The sequence below is a fragment of the Eupeodes corollae genome, chromosome 1 (genome assembly GCF_945859685.1).
Source record: "Eupeodes corollae chromosome 1, idEupCoro1.1, whole genome shotgun sequence".
Classification (NCBI taxonomy): domain Eukaryota; kingdom Metazoa; phylum Arthropoda; class Insecta; order Diptera; family Syrphidae; genus Eupeodes; species Eupeodes corollae.
The window spans coordinates 39,979,081-39,998,807 of NC_079147.1; the positions used below are offsets into that span (position 1 = coordinate 39,979,081).

Sequence of the window (19,727 nt, forward strand, 5' to 3'; positions counted from 1 at the left end):
CCTCGATTGTATCAAGTTACATACGTGCTGCCACCCCTGGACGACCGAGAAGCACATGGCGCAAAACAGTCGAGGAGGAATCAGCGTCACTAGGCAAGAGTTGGAGCGAGCTGAAACACATCTCCAGAAACCGCACAATGGCGCACAGGCGTAGTAGAGGCCCTATACCCCTTAAGGGTTTCCCAACGGACTTAACAGGTCTGAGGACCTTAGTAAGTATAGCTCCAAAGAACATTCCGCCAATACTTTTCTCTATAAGCTCATTTTTTTCTCTGTAAGTATATTTTTTCCAAATGAATCCACATCTGAATACAGGATCACTATAAAGGTCAACCTCATGCAGGAGATATCGACAACATAGAAGGTTTTCTCAACCTATAAGCATATAAACTCCAAACGAAAGACAATTTTTTTTTTAATTCATACTTTATTTTATTTATTACTGAACCTTAAACATATATACTGTCAGATACAAACAGAAGTTTTGTTTTTAAAATAAAAAAGTAATTTCTAGATACCGCTATTAATATTATTTTAAAAACGCTGGACTTTACTTAGTTATTTTTGCTGTTGTAACTTCCTTTGTGTAATTGTGTTTTTGATATCAGCAATCAACTATTATATATTTTTAAATGAACGCACGCCACTTTAAGTTGATTCCGATTTATGAGCCCGGGCCAATACTTCTCTCTATAAGAAGCAAATTTGTTTTTATTATTTAAATTATTTCTTTTGTTTATTTTCTTTACACCATAATATTTAAAATATAAATAAAATTCCACGAATATATATATAGATATTTTTTTGTATATATATGCAATTATCAAAATTCCAAAATAAAATACATTTATTAGAGAGAATGTATAGTCTAATAAATGTAGTTTATATATGAATGTATTTTTGTTTGTTTTCTTTTGTATAAAGTCCTTAATAAATTTATCTTATGAAATTTGCAAAAAAAGAAAACTTCCAGTTCTACACTACACAATAAAAATGTGATTAATATTGTTTTTTTTGTTTATAGAAGAGAAAATTATGTTTGTTGAAATCAAAACAATTATGTAACTGTGAAAAATGTCAATTTAAAGTTAAGAAACTTAGGTGACAATATTGTATTGTTACATATTATTATCCCTAAGAATTGTGTTTGTTTGTTTTTTTTTCTTTTTTTTTTAAACTTTCTTTTGTTTTCTCGTGAGAAACTGAAGCGCAAAAACAAAAAAACTGTTACGTTAAAATTATCATAAAACTAAGCCATTTAGTCTTCCATGCTCTCGTTATTTCTATCGGGTGACATGTTACCGTTCTTTGGGGAAATGGACCGTGAGCGTGATTTGTTATTTTCCGATCCAGAACGATCCCTGAAAGTAGATTTAAAGAAAAGAAATATATGAATAATTTGGTATTGGTGTCAACAAGAAAAAAAAAGGAAAACTAAAAAAATTGTATAAACTCAGCATCACCTCTTCTTTATTTTAATTTTAAATGCCTTTGTAATGTGCATCCAAATTCATGCGGCTTTGTAATAAAAATAAGAATTCATTTGTTATGTTGGTGCAATTGTTTTAAGATTACCCTTACAATTATGTATATAAAATAAAGAAAAGAAATAAGTTTAAATGTGTGCCTTTAAGTGTTTCATTTACAAATTCAATTAGTGGCTAAGCTCAGAATGAGAAAAATACTTCATGACAACAGTTTTGTTTTTCTTAATTTTACTTGAATTGATTCTAGCTTAATATATTAATGTTTTTTTAATCGTTAGGTTAGGTTAAATTGATGGGCCGGCGATTGATCAGTGACCTGGTACCTGAGTCAAGTCGCTTTGTCCATGTACACATTCAACATAAGGCTTGGTTTAATCGTGGTTAGACATATCCTTTGGATGTGGATATTTAAATATCGCTTGTTGATATACTTCTAAAGGGTGTCCCAAAATTAACGCAAGATTTGGATTAAATAGAAAACGCCGTTTTTAGTCTTTTGATAGTTATATTTTTATTGACTCGTAAAGTACATAGGATAGGGTTATGTATGGAACAACACATCGGACAAATGGCCTCCATGGCTTTGCATGCACATGCGCACTCTTTTGTTGAAATTTTCCATGACCATTCTGCATAAATGTGGCTGAGTTTCGTTGATGCAGCGTTGAATCTCCTTCTTTAATGCACGGGTGGTTGTGGGCTTGTTGACATAGACTTGTGATTTCAAATAACCCCATAAAAAGAAGTCTAATAGTGTTAAATCACACGATCTAGGAGGCCAATTTTGATCACCGAAACGAGAGAGTACACGACCTGGAAATGTCTCATGCAGTAATTGAATTGTTTCACGGGCTGTATGACATGTGGCACTGTCTTGTTGAAACCACATATTGGACACATCAATATCATCCAATTTTGGCAGAAAGAACTGTGTAATCATGTCGCGATATCGAGCACCAGTAACAGTCACTGCTTGACCAGCATCATTTTCAAAAAAATATGGCCCAATTATGCCTCCAGCCCAAAAATCCACACCTTACAGTCACGCGTTGTGGATGCATTTGTTTTTCAACAATCACATGTGGGTTCTCCGAACCCCAAATGCGGCAATTTTGGCGATTGACAAAGCCATCAAGATGAAAATGTGCTTCATCGCTTAGGATGATTTTGCTCGAAAAATCAGGGTCCATTTGTTGATGTTCAATAATCCATTCAACGAACTCTCTTCTCTGTCCATGGTCATTAGGCTTCAAATGTTGTGTTAATTGAATTTTGTAAGCATGAAGACACAGATCTTTGGTGAGTATACGCTGAAGAGTTTCTTGAAATTTGCAATTCTTGTCCACGACGTCGAATTGAGGTTCCTGGATTGTCAGCAAGACTCTCACGCACTGCTTCGACATTCACATTTGAACGGCTTGTTTTTGGACGACCAAGGTGTTTGGCGTCTCCAACGGATCCAGTCTCCATGAATTTTTCAATTAATCTCTTCACAGTTGACGAAGTTAAAACACTATTCCGACCATATTTTATTTTGTATGAAATTTTCGAACTGCAGCCGCCAAGCTTTCACTATTTTTGAAATATTCTTTAATAATGAAAACACGTTGTTTTATCGTGTAACGCTCCATTTTTAATAACCCTATACTATTAGCTGTCAAATTGCATTTTTTCAGGGTTGCCAACACTTCACTGCACAAATGGCGGGAAATTCAAATCTTGCGTTAATTTTGGGACACCCTTTATAATGAGGTATTTACTGCTATAGTGTCCGTCACTCAGTGTTAGGCCGTTCCTGAAATGTTGCCCTTAAAAGAGACTAGACATGTTGGGAAGGAGATAAAACTCTAGGCTTGGTGTTACTATGGATGTGAATTTCTAGAAGCCTCTCCAATCTTTTAAGAATAAAAAATGTGAGACTAATAATTGGTCTGTAGTTTATAGCCCTAGTGAGGCTGGGCTTACTGCGCTAAAAACTACTCTGATATCGCATCACAGCTCTGGAAACCACTAACTAATGTTGTTATTTATTATATTGTTAAGTTGCAGGATTACGAGAACATCACTTTTACGAGAACATCACTTTTACGAGAACATCACTGGTGATTTGAATGGTAGAAAGGACATTGTATCCTATCCATCGTTATTTTCACCATGATTGCAACTCGGGAAATTCTCGCTGACTCATTAGTCATACTATCTTTTCACAGAATTTTCTCCAAGAGCTACGTTTTGCTTGTTGAGATTCTGACTAATTCTTCTATGACAGTGACTCCTCCGTCACTTTCTTGTCTGGAAATAGATGAAGGGTGATGTTCTGTTCTTTGTTTTCAAGGATATGATCAGGATATGGGTAGATGGAGTTTGGTGTGGGAGTGAAGGTGGTGGCATATGTAGTCGTGCTATAAGACGTTGTTGCTGCTTTGATATAAAAGTGGTATCTTATTTTCCTCCTCCATTTCTGACAACATTACTTCCACACAGGAATGGTTGAAAGTTGTAAGTCACTAGGCCTCGGTTCTCTACGGACTGTTGCGGCAACTTATTTATTTATCTTATTTTTCTAAGCGTTTGCATTAGTAAGCAATTAATGAATGTCGATTTGATTTCAGTTTCGTTGGTTCGCAAAATTTTCAAGAGTATATGATAGCTAACAGTCTAAAAATTAGTAGTAGTAACCGAAAGAGTTCGGGAAAGAATACCATTTGAATACTATCGACGTTCTATATACCATTTGTTTACACCTCGACTATTAAAAAAGTTATTGTTTTCGAATGAAAAGGTTTTATTTTAACGTAACCATTACTCTTGCTTTTGAGGAAATAATGTTAACAAACAAGCGGTGCCCGATTAATTCATCAAGATCGAACAGGCGGCACTAAAAAGTGGGGTTATTAGTGAGGCAAACAAACTAAGTACAAGGTGGCGTTGACTGTGGGAAGAATAATTGGTCTAGAAATGAAGGTAGCAGATCACGTATTTGAAGTAGCATAGAAGAAGAAATAAACGGGCGATTGCTCTAAACCAACAGAGCCTACTTCAGTCTTTCGAAGATCTTAAATCCGGGCAAGCCTTTTTTAGGCGCGTTCTACAGGAAAGGCTTGCGGAGAGTTCTTGGTCCCTCGTGTGAGGAAGGACGATTCCGGAGACGCTATAATCATGAACTATAAGCAATCTACTTTAAAGCTAACAAAAATTAATCTTGGTAGACTCAGGCGGACTGGACACGTAGCTCATATGAGGGAAAAGGAACCAGCTCGGAAAGTAATTTGTAGTACAATCCCCGGATCCCGGTTTTCGAGCAGATCATGATGATAAATGTGAAAAAATTGTACCATAGCGGTATGGAAGAAAGTTTGGCTAAGGGTTTAACAAATACCCATTTCAATTAAGTTAGATGAATTCTACATGATTTGCCTCGATAAGTCCATTTTATAATATTATTTAAAGAATGGATTTAACCGAAGCAGTGGTAACAATGTCAATAGACAAAGGTCAAAGTCCACTACAATTAAGAGCTGTAATTAAAGGCTGAGGATGGTTATTTTGGATGAGACTAGATTTTTAATATATCTTATATAATGGCTTAATGAATGAAATAACAATAAATATATAATATTATATAGCTTTATATTTGCGACAAGCTTATAGCACGAATACGTATAAGGTGTCCCCATTTCAAGGATCGCATTTTTAAATGCAGGAATCACGTAGTTGAACACTTTTCATCTTTTGCGTTTTTGGATTGTGCCCTTCTCATGAGACACCTTATAGAATGAGGGCATTTCCCTGGACCTATCTGATTTTTGTAAGAATTTCCATAAATGGCGTATAAATTGTCGAAAATATTAAGTATTCTTTCTATTTATATAGCATTCGGCATTCGCAAATAGAGACACTGCACCTTCTTGTGACTTAGACTTGATAAAGTGACAACAACACAAAACAGAATAACAGAGGAGAAAGTACTTCAGAAATAAAGAACGGATGAAAACAGCACGCGATAGGTATCGTTTTGTTTCATATGGACGGATGAAGTCAAATGGCAAAGGTACATGCTGGTTGTGGTTCTAGTGAACGTGATCGTTATATACGCCGCTCTTCAAATGCTTAATAAAATTAATTAAAACCGATAAGATAGTGTAATAAATATCTAGAAATTCCTAAGGTAATTCTGTCAACATGACAATATGAACTTTATATGAATTATATGTGTTATACTATAAAATTTACTTTGATACTTATTTTACAATCTAGACCTATGGTTAATTCAAATCTTAGTTTAAGAAAAGGTGCAAAATAAAAATTAAGATGATGCTGATTGTTTAGAAAAAAAAACTTTGGATTCAATAAAAAATAAAACCTTACCTCGAGTGTGAATCTCTTCTGGACTTGGAGCGTGATCTAGAACGCGATTCGCGCTTAGAATGTGAACGGGATCGTGATCTAGATGATGCACGCTTCAATGAACGGGAACGTGAACGAGACTTTGACTTGGATTTAGAAACATCTCTTGATTTGCTATAAATTAAATAAAAACAAAACAAAGAAATTAATAATTATTAAATTATTAAAAAAAAAAAAACAATTAAAAAAGTTTTTAAAGAAAATAAAAACTTACTTAGAACGGGATCTTGATCGTGATTTAACAACTGACTTGGACTTGGAACGAGCTCCACGAGATTTGGAGCGGCTATGAGACTTTGAACGTGATCGAGATGAACGACGAGACCTGGAGCGAGAACGTCTGCGTGAGCGAGACCTAGAACGTGAACTCGAAGAACGAGATCTTCCACGTCCACCGCTGCGTCCTCCACGACGATCTTCAACCAAACGAACACGGCGACCATTCAAATCAGTATCGTCAAGTTTTTCAATTGCTGTCTTCATATCAGACAATGAGGCGAATTCAACAACACTATTTAAAAATAAATAAATAAAATAAAAATGATTGTAAAAATAAAGTAAAATATTTACCCTTCGTTGCGCCTCTGCTTATGTGCATCTGCATAAGTTACTTCACCTGCCTGACGCATATAGTCTTTCAGATCCTTTACACGAAGAGAAGAAATTAAGTTAAAATAATTTGTCAAGTAGCCCAAAAAGAAATATGGATCGTTTTCCAGTTTATTTAGAACACACACAAAAGAACTGTTTACCAATCGATTAACCTGCTTTTATAACTTCAATCAAACTCAATAGAGAAATTGCATCTTCCGGTTAGGCAGGAGAAACAGGAAGCAGGAGCCACGCTGCTCTTGTATCATCTATTTTGCGTGTGCGTTCGGTCGGTGGTGACGGAATCCACTTGGAAGAATGTGATTTCATATGATCAAACGATCATTTCTTTTTGTTTGTTTGGGAGAAGCAACCAAGAAGACGACATACATTATAACCACCCCTTTTTTAGCCCTTATTTTATTGACATATAAAAACCCTAGCCTAGGAGGTCTGGTTGGGTTGATTCTGAAGATGAAAACGACCGTCCTCCATCCCTACATCATCCGCTTGGATAGTGTTCTTTTGAGTTTGTATTGAAGTTAAAACCAATTATCGATCTTCAAACAACAAAAATTTAAACATTAATTACTTCAGTTCTTTTGTGTAATTGTTTGTAAGAATTATTTAATAATATAAGAAAAAATATAAAATAAATTTCATATATAACCATGTTTTTAGATGTTTTTTGTTTTTGTTGTAAATAAAATACTTTTGTTCTTACATAAAGAGGATGACACAAATTATACTCTTCTTTATCGTTCTTATTTAGCTTATAACCCATTTGTGTTACACACGCATTTTCTATAGCACTTTGGTGATTTGGATTTCTATTCAGTTTCACGTTTAACCTGTTTCTGTGTGTTTTAAGAGGAAGAAGTCAACAAGCTTTTTTGTTTTGGACGGACTGCCTGTCGTCAACCAGTCGCTGACAGGCCTTGCTTTTGATTGTGTAAAGATAGATCGTTTTCTACACACGTCTGGTATGACTTTGAAACAACATCGTCTCCGAGATTCTTTTCTGTTTTTGCGTGGATTAGATCAAATCATGGGCGTGATGAGTGGTATTTGTTTTGTATTTTTTGGTGGCAGGTTAGTTTTGAACAAGTTATTGTACCAAGTCCAGCGAGAGTGTATCACAAGCATTAGCTTCAGACTGAAAAAGAATATACATACACAAAAAAAAGATCGTCTAGTCAGTTTATGGTATCTTCAAGTCAAGTTAAGTAAGTCTTCTCTGTTGTTTTTGTTTGTCTGTAGAAGTAGTAGTAGTTTTTTAGATGACCACATCAGGTTGGGCGGACCGGACGCACGCACATCCCACGCACATAGATTAGTAGAAGGAGCTTCATCGGCCAAACCACACACATCAAGAGAAAACGAAGAGTTTGGTTGTGTCACACAGGCTGTCCTCTGGGGGCGCATTAGCATTGCACATTATTTGTTCGCACACGCATCTCTTATCAACAAAGGGATTACCGTGGGTATCCTTTAATAATAATATACTAAACTTTACTTTAAAATATCATTTAACAATTAAAAGTAAGAAGAAGAAACATCTATGATGTTTTTATAAAACAATTACGTCTTTTTTTTTATTAACTTTTTCCTTTTTTTTTGAATCATGTAAAATACCAAATAATGAATTTTGCGAATGACCCGAAGAAGAGAGTAGCTGCTCTAACTCTAGCTCTAGCTCAGCCTCAAAACCTTAGAGGAGGAGATTGGATTGGATTGTAATCATCTTGACCCGTCTCGTCTGAGATAGTTTTTTTTAGTGGCGTCTCAAATACACGTCTGGACAATAATTGGAAGGGCTGCATAAGGACTTCTACTTCTATATAGTTCGAAAGCTCGTAATGGACCCATTTGAATATGAAAATAAAAGCTTCGAATCGAACCCGGTCGGTCATCAATCTTGCTGTTGAGATTGTGGTTACTAAGTTAGGAGGCGTTATCATCGCTGCCATAGAGGGGCACACAGATTGTTTCTTGTTTTAAATGGGATGCACATCTATTACGCACGTTGACGATCTCTATAGCCACCATGGGGAACCTTGGCTCTCATTTGTCTTCGCTTTGCTTCGATTTGAGTTTTTGGTTTGGTGGTTTTGGGAAAGAAAAAGCGATCTCTTCCTTGACCCTCTGAGAGAGACTTACATAGATATATGTCACCTAAAACGGAAGTTCACTTCTCTAACATCAACCCTATTGCCGCCGCATGGTTTGGGGCATCACCACACATGACATGAAGTTTGTTGAGCACACACGCATAGCATACTACTTTTTGGGATTAGCTTTGAGTTTGACCCTCGCTCGTTTCAAGCACCTCACTCATCGCGGCGATGTTTATTAAGCTAGCAGCTCTAGCTTTTCACCTGGCAAGCGGCGGCGTCGCAAAGCAGATACGGTTGAGGAGGAGAGGTTGATTTCTTTTGATTGTGAGTCATAAGAACGAGGACCCTGCGACGTCTGTCTCTATCTCTCTCTCTCTCGCCCTCTTTTTTTGTCTGTCTCTAAGAAGTCATCTGGGAGGAAAACCTTATATGCGTTGTTTGCTCATTAATGGGCACCCAGACCACACTTCCGCTTTCTCTCAGAAGGAGGATACACACATAATTTGGTTAGCCATCATCAGTTTGCCTGCCTTGAATTGCTCATCACGACCCAATTTCAATTGTTGGTTGCAATTCTTCGAAAAAATAATTTAATGCGACACTTTAAATTATTTTTTACGAAATCATTAAGTTATGCATAAATATATATAAAATTATAATATATACAAACAAGTTTATAAACAAAAATTCTTTTCTAGGAAAACAGAAACCTTATTATAAAACAAAAATTAAAAAATTGTTGTTAAGCTAACTAAAAACATTTGTATGGTTGGAATGTAGTTAATTAATTAATAATGAGGTGAACAAATAAAGTAAGATTTCTTCACCTATGAGAAAACAGTGCCCATAAAGGGCTCATGCAAGACTAAGATCGAAATAATTATACACTTGTTTCGTGTTTCATCGTGTGTGTTATCAATCAATTATCATCTACTTAAAGCAAAATTATCTTATTTTTTTGAGTGAGTGTACATTCATGTCCCAAGTTCGTCGCCAGGATTGGAGAGATTTTTAGTAGTGTATGTATGTGTTTGGCCCCTAAATCTAGTCCCCCCTCATTTAAGAGATCCAATGATGGCAGGTGGTGGTCTATTGGTCATATTACATGGATGAAGGTTAGCTATTTGCATTTGTTTGACTGTGCTCCTACGTTAACGGTATATATATTGTGTGGGGAGTCCATGAATGCACTGGATGTGTTTTCACTTTGAGAAAACTTTTGTTTGAAAATAAGATAATTATGCCTCTTCCTACATGAGTTTTAATTAGTTTGTATAAAAATTCAATAAAACAACTTATGCATATAAAATATTTGTTTCTTTTTAAGAGAATAAGAACTTTGGAAGAGGAATATATATGAAAAATAAAACCTTTTAAAAATAGAAGTACATACCTGCCAGCTGACACGGCTCGAAAGATTCTCAACAATTAGACGGTACTCGGTGCGTAATGGTGGTCCGTATCTTGAGGACGATCTGGAATTTTTGGATCTAGTGAATTAAACAATTAAATAGTTATTTGTGACACTGCTGCACATAGTTAGACATGTTTTTTCCTTTTTTTCTTTTCTTTTACTTAGACGTTAAATGAGTTTAATGGTGTCCATGTCTACACAGAATCAGTGTCACATGTCTACACAGAATCAGTGTCATATGAAAGAAAGATTTATGTAAGATAGTAAAATGCAATATTATAACAACCGGTCAAAAAGAATACAAATAAAATGTTATTAACATACATATGATTATTTGAATAGGATGCGACAAAAAGTTAAGGCACACAATTCAGTGGGAGACAAGACAAAGAAATGCGGATAGAAAAACGCATATTGTTTATCACTTGAAGGTAGTTAATTTAATAGTTAGCAACTTAAAAAGTATTAATGCATCACTAGACACTCATCTACATCCGCGGATCAACCAGAAAAATTCGATGTTGAAATAACATTATCTCCTTTGACAAACTTTTAACTTACTCGAAATGAGCGTTTTTCGATTTTAAATTAATATTCATATTCATATTCATATTCATATTCATATTCATATTCATATTCATATTCATATTCATATTCATATTCATATTCATATTCATATTCATATTCATATTCATATTCATATTCATATTCATATTCATATTCATATTCATATTCATATTCATATTCATATTCATATTCATATTCATATTCATATTCATATTCATATTCATATTCATATTCATATTCATATTCATATTCATATTCATATTCATATTCATATTCATATTCATATTCATATTCATATTCATATTCATATTCATATTCATATTCATATTCATATTCATATTCATATTCATATTCATATTCATATTCATATTCATATTCATATTCATATTCATATTCATATTCATATTCATATTCATATTCATATTCATATTCATATTCATATTCATATTCATATTCATATTCATATTCATATTCATATTCATATTCATATTCATATTCATATTCATATTCATATTCATATTCATATTCATATTCATATTCATATTCATATTCATATTCATATTCATATTCATATTCATATTCATATTCATATTCATATTCATATTCATATTCATATTCATATTCATATTCATATTCATATTCATATTCATATTCATATTCATATTCATATTCATATTCATATTCATATTCATATTCATATTCATATTCATATTCATATTCATATTCATATTCATATTCATATTCATATTCATATTCATATTCATATTCATATTCATATTCATATTCATATTCATATTCATATTCATATTCATATTCATATTCATATTCATATTCATATTCATATTCATATTCATATTCATATTCATATTCATATTCATATTCATATTCATATTCATATTCATATTCATATTCATATTCATATTCATATTCATATTCATATTCATATTCATATTCATATTCATATTCATATTCATATTCATATTCATATTCATATTCATATTCATATTCATATTCATATTCATATTCATATTCATATTCATATTCATATTCATATTCATATTCATATTCATATTCATATTCATATTCATATTCATATTCATATTCATATTCATATTCATATTCATATTCATATTCATATTCATATTCATATTCATATTCATATTCATATTCATATTCATATTCATATTCATATTCATATTCATATTCATATTCATATTCATATTCATATTCATATTCATATTCATATTCATATTCATATTCATATTCATATTCATATTCATATATATTTGACTGTGTAAAAAGTGCTGCCTTGTCTTATCAACTATAAAGTTTATTAATCTAAAATAAAGGTTGTAGCATCTTATTCAAATAACATTCTGTTTATCAAATATTTAATGTTATATCACTTTTAAAAAACACAAGACCGGTGGTTAAAATAGATAGATAATGATGATTACGTTTATTATTCAAATTTCTCCTCCTTCAATGTAATTTTTAAATTATCAAAATATTGATAAATTCAAACTTTTAGTAGGTATATTATTTTTCATTGTTTATACTAATATCGGTTAATTTAAGCTTTTTAAATAAGCTAACATCGTAAACACAATCCAAAAATAAAAAAGAACTGGCATTTTTAAAATTAAATTTCTAATGTTGAATATTTCTATAAAATAAAAGGGGTAGTTTTTATTTTGTTCTGCAAATACATTGTTTCCTTTGGGTTCCTACAAAAAGTAACTAAAACCATTCCTATTTTAGAATTATGATGTGAGCAATGACCGGGCTCATGTCTAAAACATTCGTAGGGTTCCTATTATTACTTGCGAATCGCCAATAAAATATTAGCCGAATGTGTCTTTTGGAATTAAGTTAAAAAAAAAAATGAATAAATTGAAATGTTGGCCTTTTCTACATTCTTAAGTTAAGTCGAACACACTGCGTATTTCGAAACAACAGTCGCACCTATATATTTATACAAGGCTGCACCTTTTGTCGCAAGGTCAAAAGAGTGGCACTTCTTTGGAGGAAAATTATGTGTCCCAAAATTTGCAGGTGAAAAAACAAAACAAAAATAATAAACGACAATTCTTCGAACCTTTTTTAAAATCTCGCATCATAATCTGTATCTCTTAGATAAAATCTTAAAAAAAAACAGGCAAATTCAATAAAGAAATAAATTTTGTAATTTGAATTGCAATTTGGAATGCTGAGTAGTCCGAGCCATTGTTTTGCATATTGGGAAATTTGAGAATTTAAAATTTATAAACAAAATACTTTTAACGCAACAAGTTGCAAATTTTAGAGACATTTCCAATATTTAAGTATTTAGATTTGTGGGCACAGATCAAGTTCATAAATGTAAAAAATGCAGGAGGCATTCAAGATGTATATTATTACATTATTTTTCTATAATATCAAATTCCATTGATACAAATATTCAGTAAAGAAGGCTGAAAGTTAAAATGCGATAAAATCTGGATTGATGTTAGTTTTGCTTGAAAATAATAAATATATATGGGCGTGTGCAAGAAAATTAATTCTGGGGTGGAATCGGGCAAGGTGATAAGTAATCTCTACATTTTTGTAGGGTAACTGAGCTCAATTTCATTAAATAAAAATTTTCAAAATAATGGAAAATAAATGAAAACAAAAAAGTGATAATTCTGGCTTCAGTCATAAGTATTTTCGGTCACTAGAATGTTTTTTGAAAGGGAAAAAGATGACCAAGTAACTTTTGCAGCATATTTTTTATAGGCGATAACCATCAAATTATTATATTATTTTTTAAGTGGAGCGTGTTTGCAAGTGTTTACTTAACATAAGTCTGATTATGATAAGAATTTTTTTGAATTGGGTAGAAATAAACAAGTTACAGCGTAACAATAATCTTAAAAGAATATAAATTAATTCTTAAAAAAAACATTGTAGAAATACTTTAAAAAAATGTTGTTTCGAGTCAATAAAAATCCTCAATAGTTTTTCGTCTTAGCCTGTTTTCAATACAAGGAAAGCTGAAGCATTTATGCTTAAACGGTTGAAATTGTTAAGTAATTTTTAGTTTATAATCTTATAACTAATGAGAAGCTTCCGGAAAATAAGTGAGACCATAAAATGATTTAATATGTATCGAGATTTCTTCTTTACAAAAATACCGTATACATTTGTTATTTAAAACAATGTTGTCTTTTTACCGTAGCCTTAAAAACTGGTATGGACATTTAAGTAGCCACAATTACAAACATTGTTTTATAACAAAATTATGGGACCTTTAGTTTGTTGTTCTTGGCTGTCTTCTAAACGTAAATTTACGAAAAACGACTACGTTGTGTGGCCATTCGCAGATCAATAATTCGAGACTGTTTGTTTTTGAGCACAAACATTCCCATTTGGATTATTTAATTTACTTTGTTATAACAATAGAATATAATTTCTTAAAAGATAGACTATGGGGCGTGGGGGACACTGTTCCCCAGCATAGAAATTGGCCATTTTGGCTTTAAAGGAATTCTCAAACTTATTACCAACCAGAGCGAAAAAACAACTAGGCCAACCAATAGAAACGGTTGAGAAGCATTCAAAGCACTTTTGAGCCAAATTACTGTTAGGTTTCCCTGCTAGAACAGTTTACAGAAAACTTGTAGAAAATGATTTGCACGGGCATTTCACAAGGAGAATGCCCTTTAAAAAAAATGTTTGGAATTTGGTCGTGTAGAGCGACGAATCCAAGTTCAACGTTTTTGGCAGTGACGAAAACAGTATATGACGGGTCATCCATTGAAAGAATTAGACCCGAAATACACGAAAAAATTGTAAAACATGGAGTTTTCCGTGATGGTTTGGGATGTTTTACATCATCAGGAGTTGGTGCATTTTGGCAAATAAATGTACAAGGACATTTTGAACAGCCATTTAAAAAGGGATTATGTTGACAATTTACCGTTAGCCTGGATATTGCAACAGGACAACGACCCGAAGCATTGTTCTCAGGTCGTTAAATCCTCCAGGACTTATATATATTGATGGCTTTATTGTATGACCACGACTGTATGTATATCTAAAAATATCATTGTTTTATGGACCGATGTATTCAACTAGTTCAAATTACACCGGTAAAGCTGTTAAGCATAGAGGAGGAACTATTATACTTAGGAATTAAAAATGGGTCAATTTAAGTACGTTGACATTATGAAGAACACAGTGACCCGATATGAATATTAATTTACCAAAATATGCAAACAAAAATTTACAGAAAATCAATCCAATGACATGGCCTTCACATTCACGTAATTTAAATCCAATACAATATTTGTTTGAGGACTTAAAACAGGTAGTAAGAAGGCAATACAGAAAGCAGTATTTTGGAAGATTGTTCAACAAGAGTGGTGGAAAGTGTTGGTTGGACAAATTCCTACGATAAGTTGACTCTATTCCAAACAGGCGCCAATATTTCCTTTTAAATTGTTGTTTCTTTTTTCAGTAATAGGGAAATATGTTAATTTTTTTTTATTAATCGTAAAATTAATATGTTACTTTAAAACCTTAAGGAACAAAAAAAGCCTAAATTTAGAATAGGTTTAGTATTTTATGAATTAATATTTGCTTTCTTAAAACCTTATTCCAGTGTGACGATTTTAATGTCCACATATGTTTTTGGGGACGATAATATCCTTTTCAGACAGCAGAAGAACTGTAAAATTTTCTAGGTTAATGTTTTTTGGAAAAAGAACGCTTTAAAGGAGTCATCCCATGTGATAGGTTCAAAAAATCGATTTTTTTGTTTTTGGGGATGTTAAAGAAGATAAAATAAATAAAAGAATCTGTGGAAAAAAGGACCATTTAAACTTACTGATAAAGTTATTCAGGAAATCTTTAATGAATTTTTTGAAGCTAATTTGAAAGTAATGTCAGTTATGGGATGCTTATGTTGAGAAACGTGATGAAAAGCGAATCTCATGTTCTGAGCGGCGCGTAAGTGATGCCGTTAAACAAGCCAGAATTGATTCAAAAGCTGAACAATCTGCTTTGAAAGAGTTTTAAGAAGAACAGGAAGGAATACTCTATGCACCAGGCATCGCCAATTGAAAGGTAAGTTGATATTTTCATAGTTAAGAGGACTTGAAACTTTAAACGAGTTTTTTCTCAAAACTGTTTTTTTCTTCAAAATTTCCTATCTCAAAAACGGCTTGACCGAATGACTTGAAATTGTATGGGTTGGATTCATCTAATGTAAACATGGAATAAAACAATCGACAAGCATAAATTCCAAAAATTTCGAATTTTTTTATGGCAAAAAAGCAAAATTCGCGACTTCGCGATGTCTTCGAAAAGTCTAGTTTTTGGTATATTCATTTGATAATAGTTTATTCCATGCATTTAGCCTCACAGATTAAAACTCCGTTTACTTTTTTTTTGTTTTAGATAAGCCAAATACCCAAATAAGTGGTACCCGTGGCATGATGGTTAGTGCGTTGGACTGTCATGCCAGATGACTTGGGTTCGATCCCTGCCTATGCCATCTAAAGTCTTTTCACGGGTACTGCCTCTTGCGAGGAATTGACAAATTCTCCAAGAGTAACTATTGTCATGAAAAATTGCTTTCTCAAAATTAGCCGTTCGGAGTCGGCATATAAACTGTAGGTCCCCTCCATTCCTGACAAGTGACAACATTACTCGCACACAGGAATGGTTGAGAGTTGTAAGTCACTAGGCCTTGGTTCTCAACGGACTGTCGCGCCACCCAATTTATTTACTTTATTTAAAGAGCCGGAATCGTGGAGGAAGTGCGAGACCATTTTTTCGAGGTGGAGTTGTTCACACCGGTGTAACTCGTGTTCTGTACAATACTTTTAATTCAAATTTTATATTTATTGTCGAACTATCTTAATAAATGATAATAAACTTAATAAAGTTGTGTCTTTTATTGGTCGTAAACAAAAAATCCTAAAAATGGGATCACCCCCTTAAGACGAAGTGCACTTATCATGAGATTTGATGTGGGAAGATAGAGTAGAATACACTATTTTTTGCCGAATAACTAATCATCAATTCTCAAAAATATTAAAAATTCTTAAATTCCACAGGCTTTCTTGTGGGGAATAATTATTGATTTGTTTCACTTCGTCCTGAGTTAGTTTCTTATGACAGCATTAAAAAAAAAACTCCCAAACAAAATTTTGGCGCACATTTATTAAAAGCTCAACCAAGTGATATTCAGAACAGTCGCGTCGTTACGAAAATGACAGTTCTCTTTGCGATAACGTAAGTTATGAATAGTATCATACTTTTTTATAGCATGCTATGAAAATAAAGTTGCGATGGCGGTATTTCCGATAGTAAAAACATTCTTTAAAATTTGCCCTGGATTCGTCGCTAGTGGTGACCGCATGTTAGGAAAGTAATGGGAAACTATAACTTTTCACTTATCACAATAATCGATTCCACCCCTTAATTTCCAGTACCGTATTTTCGTTTTATCTACTTATCTTTGTATCTGGTAAAGAAACTGCATATTGATAAGGGACAAATTTAGTATCTCGTATATTTTTATCTTCTACCTACCTATCTATTTTAAACAAACGGTAATACCTTCAATATCTTATCCTATCTTACCTCCCTACCTAAAATGCAATATACTTTACAGATAATCGATTGAAAGGTGGCTTAAATGTGTATTTGTGTTCAACTTGTTTTATTTGAAATGGTACCGTTTCTTTTTATGGTATAGTTTCCTTTTGATGCATTTTATATCCATTACAATTGTAATGGCCATCAATTTCTTTTCCATATTGCAATCTTCTTTAGCAAGTTTGTTAAAAGAATAAATTGTTGTTTAAAGGGAAACCTTTCATGATAACTACCTACAATTCTATAATCTTTAAAGGTTGTGCTTTGAAATGCATTTTTTTTGTGTTACCTACCTAACTTTTAGGTGCAACGTTTACGAATATATTTATGTATATAAAAAAAAGTAACTACCCCTGGGAAACATACATAACATAAAAATGTCTCTACTTCTATAAAAATATACCCCCTTGAAATCAAAGAAAAAGGTCTTAATAGATTTGTTTGTTTGAATTTAGAGATTTTGAATAAATTCCGATAAAATTTGTTTTTTAAAAAAAGATTCAATTAATCTATTTTTTTGTTTGTTTTTAAAATATTCGAACCTGGGATCATCTCCAGATTTGTCCGTCCTGGATTTTTTGCCATCATCACTATCACGCCCTGGGCTCTTACGACTATTGTAGCCTCTACGTCTATTGAAGATGGAGAAAAATGATTTTCAAAACAATGAGCCATATTCAAGCGATTGATTGTTGATTGTTTTATAAATTAAAAAAAAAATCTTTCTTTTATATTTTTAGTTCATAGTGAAACAATGAAATTATTGTTTCTTTTTTTAAGAATGATAGTGACACGTTTCTAAACGTAAACTTATTATTTACGTTGAATTCTTAATATTATAAATATATTTATAACAAATAATTCAATTGTCGTCTGGAGTAAACAACAAATAATATATTTTCTCATTTATCTTATCGTGAATTACTTTTTAAGACAAGTTTTTATTTTATATTATTTTTTGGAGCAAAAAAAAGGAAAGTATAAAATGAAATTAGTATACTCACTTATCATTGTAGCGCCCTCCGCCGCCGCCTCCGCGACGACTGTTGTAGCGGTCGTCGTATCTATCTCTATGGCTACCTCTGGCTGTTCCCCTAGCCGGTTCCACAACCACCCTTCATAATTTTGGAATAAAAGACAAATACACCCAAAAAGTATTTTAAAACATTTAAGACAGGATTCGAAGCAAAATAGTGCAAACTTACCTTTCTCCAAGAAGCTCCTTCCCGTTCAACTCGTACACAGCGTCATCTGCGTCGCGATAATCTTCAAATTCCTTTTTTGAAATAGAAAATCAAAAAAGCCACATCAGAAAATATTCAATCAACACAAACGTAAACTTAATTAAGTTAAAATTGAAAAATAAAAGCGTCGCAAAAGCAAAAATGTCGATTTATCGATTTCACAAGCGAAAAGCGACAACCCAAAAAGCGAGTGTACTAGAAAAAGCAAATGGAATAGAAAATAAAACTTACAACAAAACCGTAGCCATTTTTGATGAGAATATCTCTGGTTCGTCCGTAGCCTTTGAAAAATCTTTCCAAATCCCTTTCTCGGACTCCGTATGGTAGTCCTCCAACATAAACCCGAGATCCAACCATATTTTTGTTTGGTATTTATTCACTCTGCGATTTTAATTGCAAGAAAAGTTTTTAATTTTTTGGTCACTAATGAAATTTTTGTTAGTCAAGTCTCAAACAAAATGGCGTCGATAGGTAGAAAATTTTTATCGATGCGTAGGTTGTTTGGAAAATGTTTTTTTTTGTTTTTATTGCAATTTCAGCTCACCTTTAGATGGATATTTTATTTAAAAGTTATAATTAAGGTTACAACAAATAATTGTTGATGAATTTAAATGATGAAACACAACTTATTCGGTGGAAATTCTTTAAAATATTACAAGTAGTCTCAAAACAACGCCAACCTCGCGGCAACTGCAAAACGGAAATGGTCGAGTTTGTAATTTAGACATTTTAGGTTAAGGTCTCTGCTAATTGAATTTGGAATTCCGGATGATGAAAAAGTGATGCCAATTCTTATAATTTTGAAGATTTTGTATTTTCGAGACGTAAATTAAAGAAAACACTTACGTCTTTTAAAAATATCATTAATCTCGATTTATTCCTTAATTAATAGCAGATTTATAGTATCTGTACAGAAATCTAACAAAGGTAGAAGGATTAATTAGAGTGCTGGTGCAATAGTAGCTTGACTATCATTTTGTCGAACTTGTGTATAAGGCGTCAATAGCATTGTCAATTCACGTACAAGATGTGGACTACAAGTAGAAAATTTCGCATTGGTGTCATCTTTTCCTTAACGCCTTTGTAGGTTAAGAAAATTTTGAACTTTATTTTTGTATTTTATTTATTTTGTCAAGACAAAAAAAGCTTTTGAAACATAGAAACTAAGCACATATTTTTTATGAAATTTGACAAAACAAACAAGATCCAAAAATCAATTTCAAACGTTTTTCCATATTTCCACTCAACTTAGTCTGCTATTACTCGATGAATC

General features: G+C 32.6%; 1 protein-coding gene across 6 annotated transcripts; it reads right to left on the reverse strand.

Annotated features, from left to right (window-relative positions):
- Positions 1–407: 407 nt before the first annotated feature.
- LOC129942958 (serine-arginine protein 55) lies at positions 408–19,166 on the reverse strand. 6 transcript variants are annotated; one of them, XM_056052139.1, is made up of 10 exons: positions 18,999–19,164; positions 18,686–18,835; positions 18,416–18,486; positions 18,215–18,325; positions 17,753–17,842; positions 9,996–10,077; positions 6,465–6,538; positions 6,109–6,405; positions 5,856–6,008; positions 408–1,361 (listed from the first exon to the last, which is right to left on the reverse strand). In XM_056052139.1, exons 2-10 carry the CDS (start codon positions 18,809–18,811, stop codon positions 1,259–1,261), a joined length of 1,107 nt encoding a protein of 368 aa, XP_055908114.1. In that variant the 5' UTR covers positions 18,812–18,835; positions 18,999–19,164; the 3' UTR covers positions 408–1,258. The 6 variants fall into 6 exon arrangements, with proteins under 6 accessions (XP_055908114.1, XP_055908111.1, XP_055908112.1 ...); XM_056052136.1 differs by having other exon boundaries at positions 9,996–10,092; XM_056052137.1 differs by having other exon boundaries at positions 9,996–10,092; positions 18,686–18,877.
- Between the last annotated feature and the right edge of the window lie 561 nt (positions 19,167–19,727).

Coding starts and splice junctions, on each gene's coding strand:
- LOC129942958 (XM_056052136.1), bottom strand. CDS start 18,811: ATGGTTGGATCTCGGGTTTATGTTGGAGGACTACCATACGGAGTCCGA. Junction 17,843..18,214: donor GGAGGGCGCTACAATGATAA/GTGAGTATACTA, acceptor CATCTTCAATAG/ACGTAGAGGCTACAATAGTC. Junction 10,093..17,752: donor AAATCTGGAGATGATCCCAG/GTTCGAATATTT, acceptor TTAATTCACTAG/ATCCAAAAATTCCAGATCGT.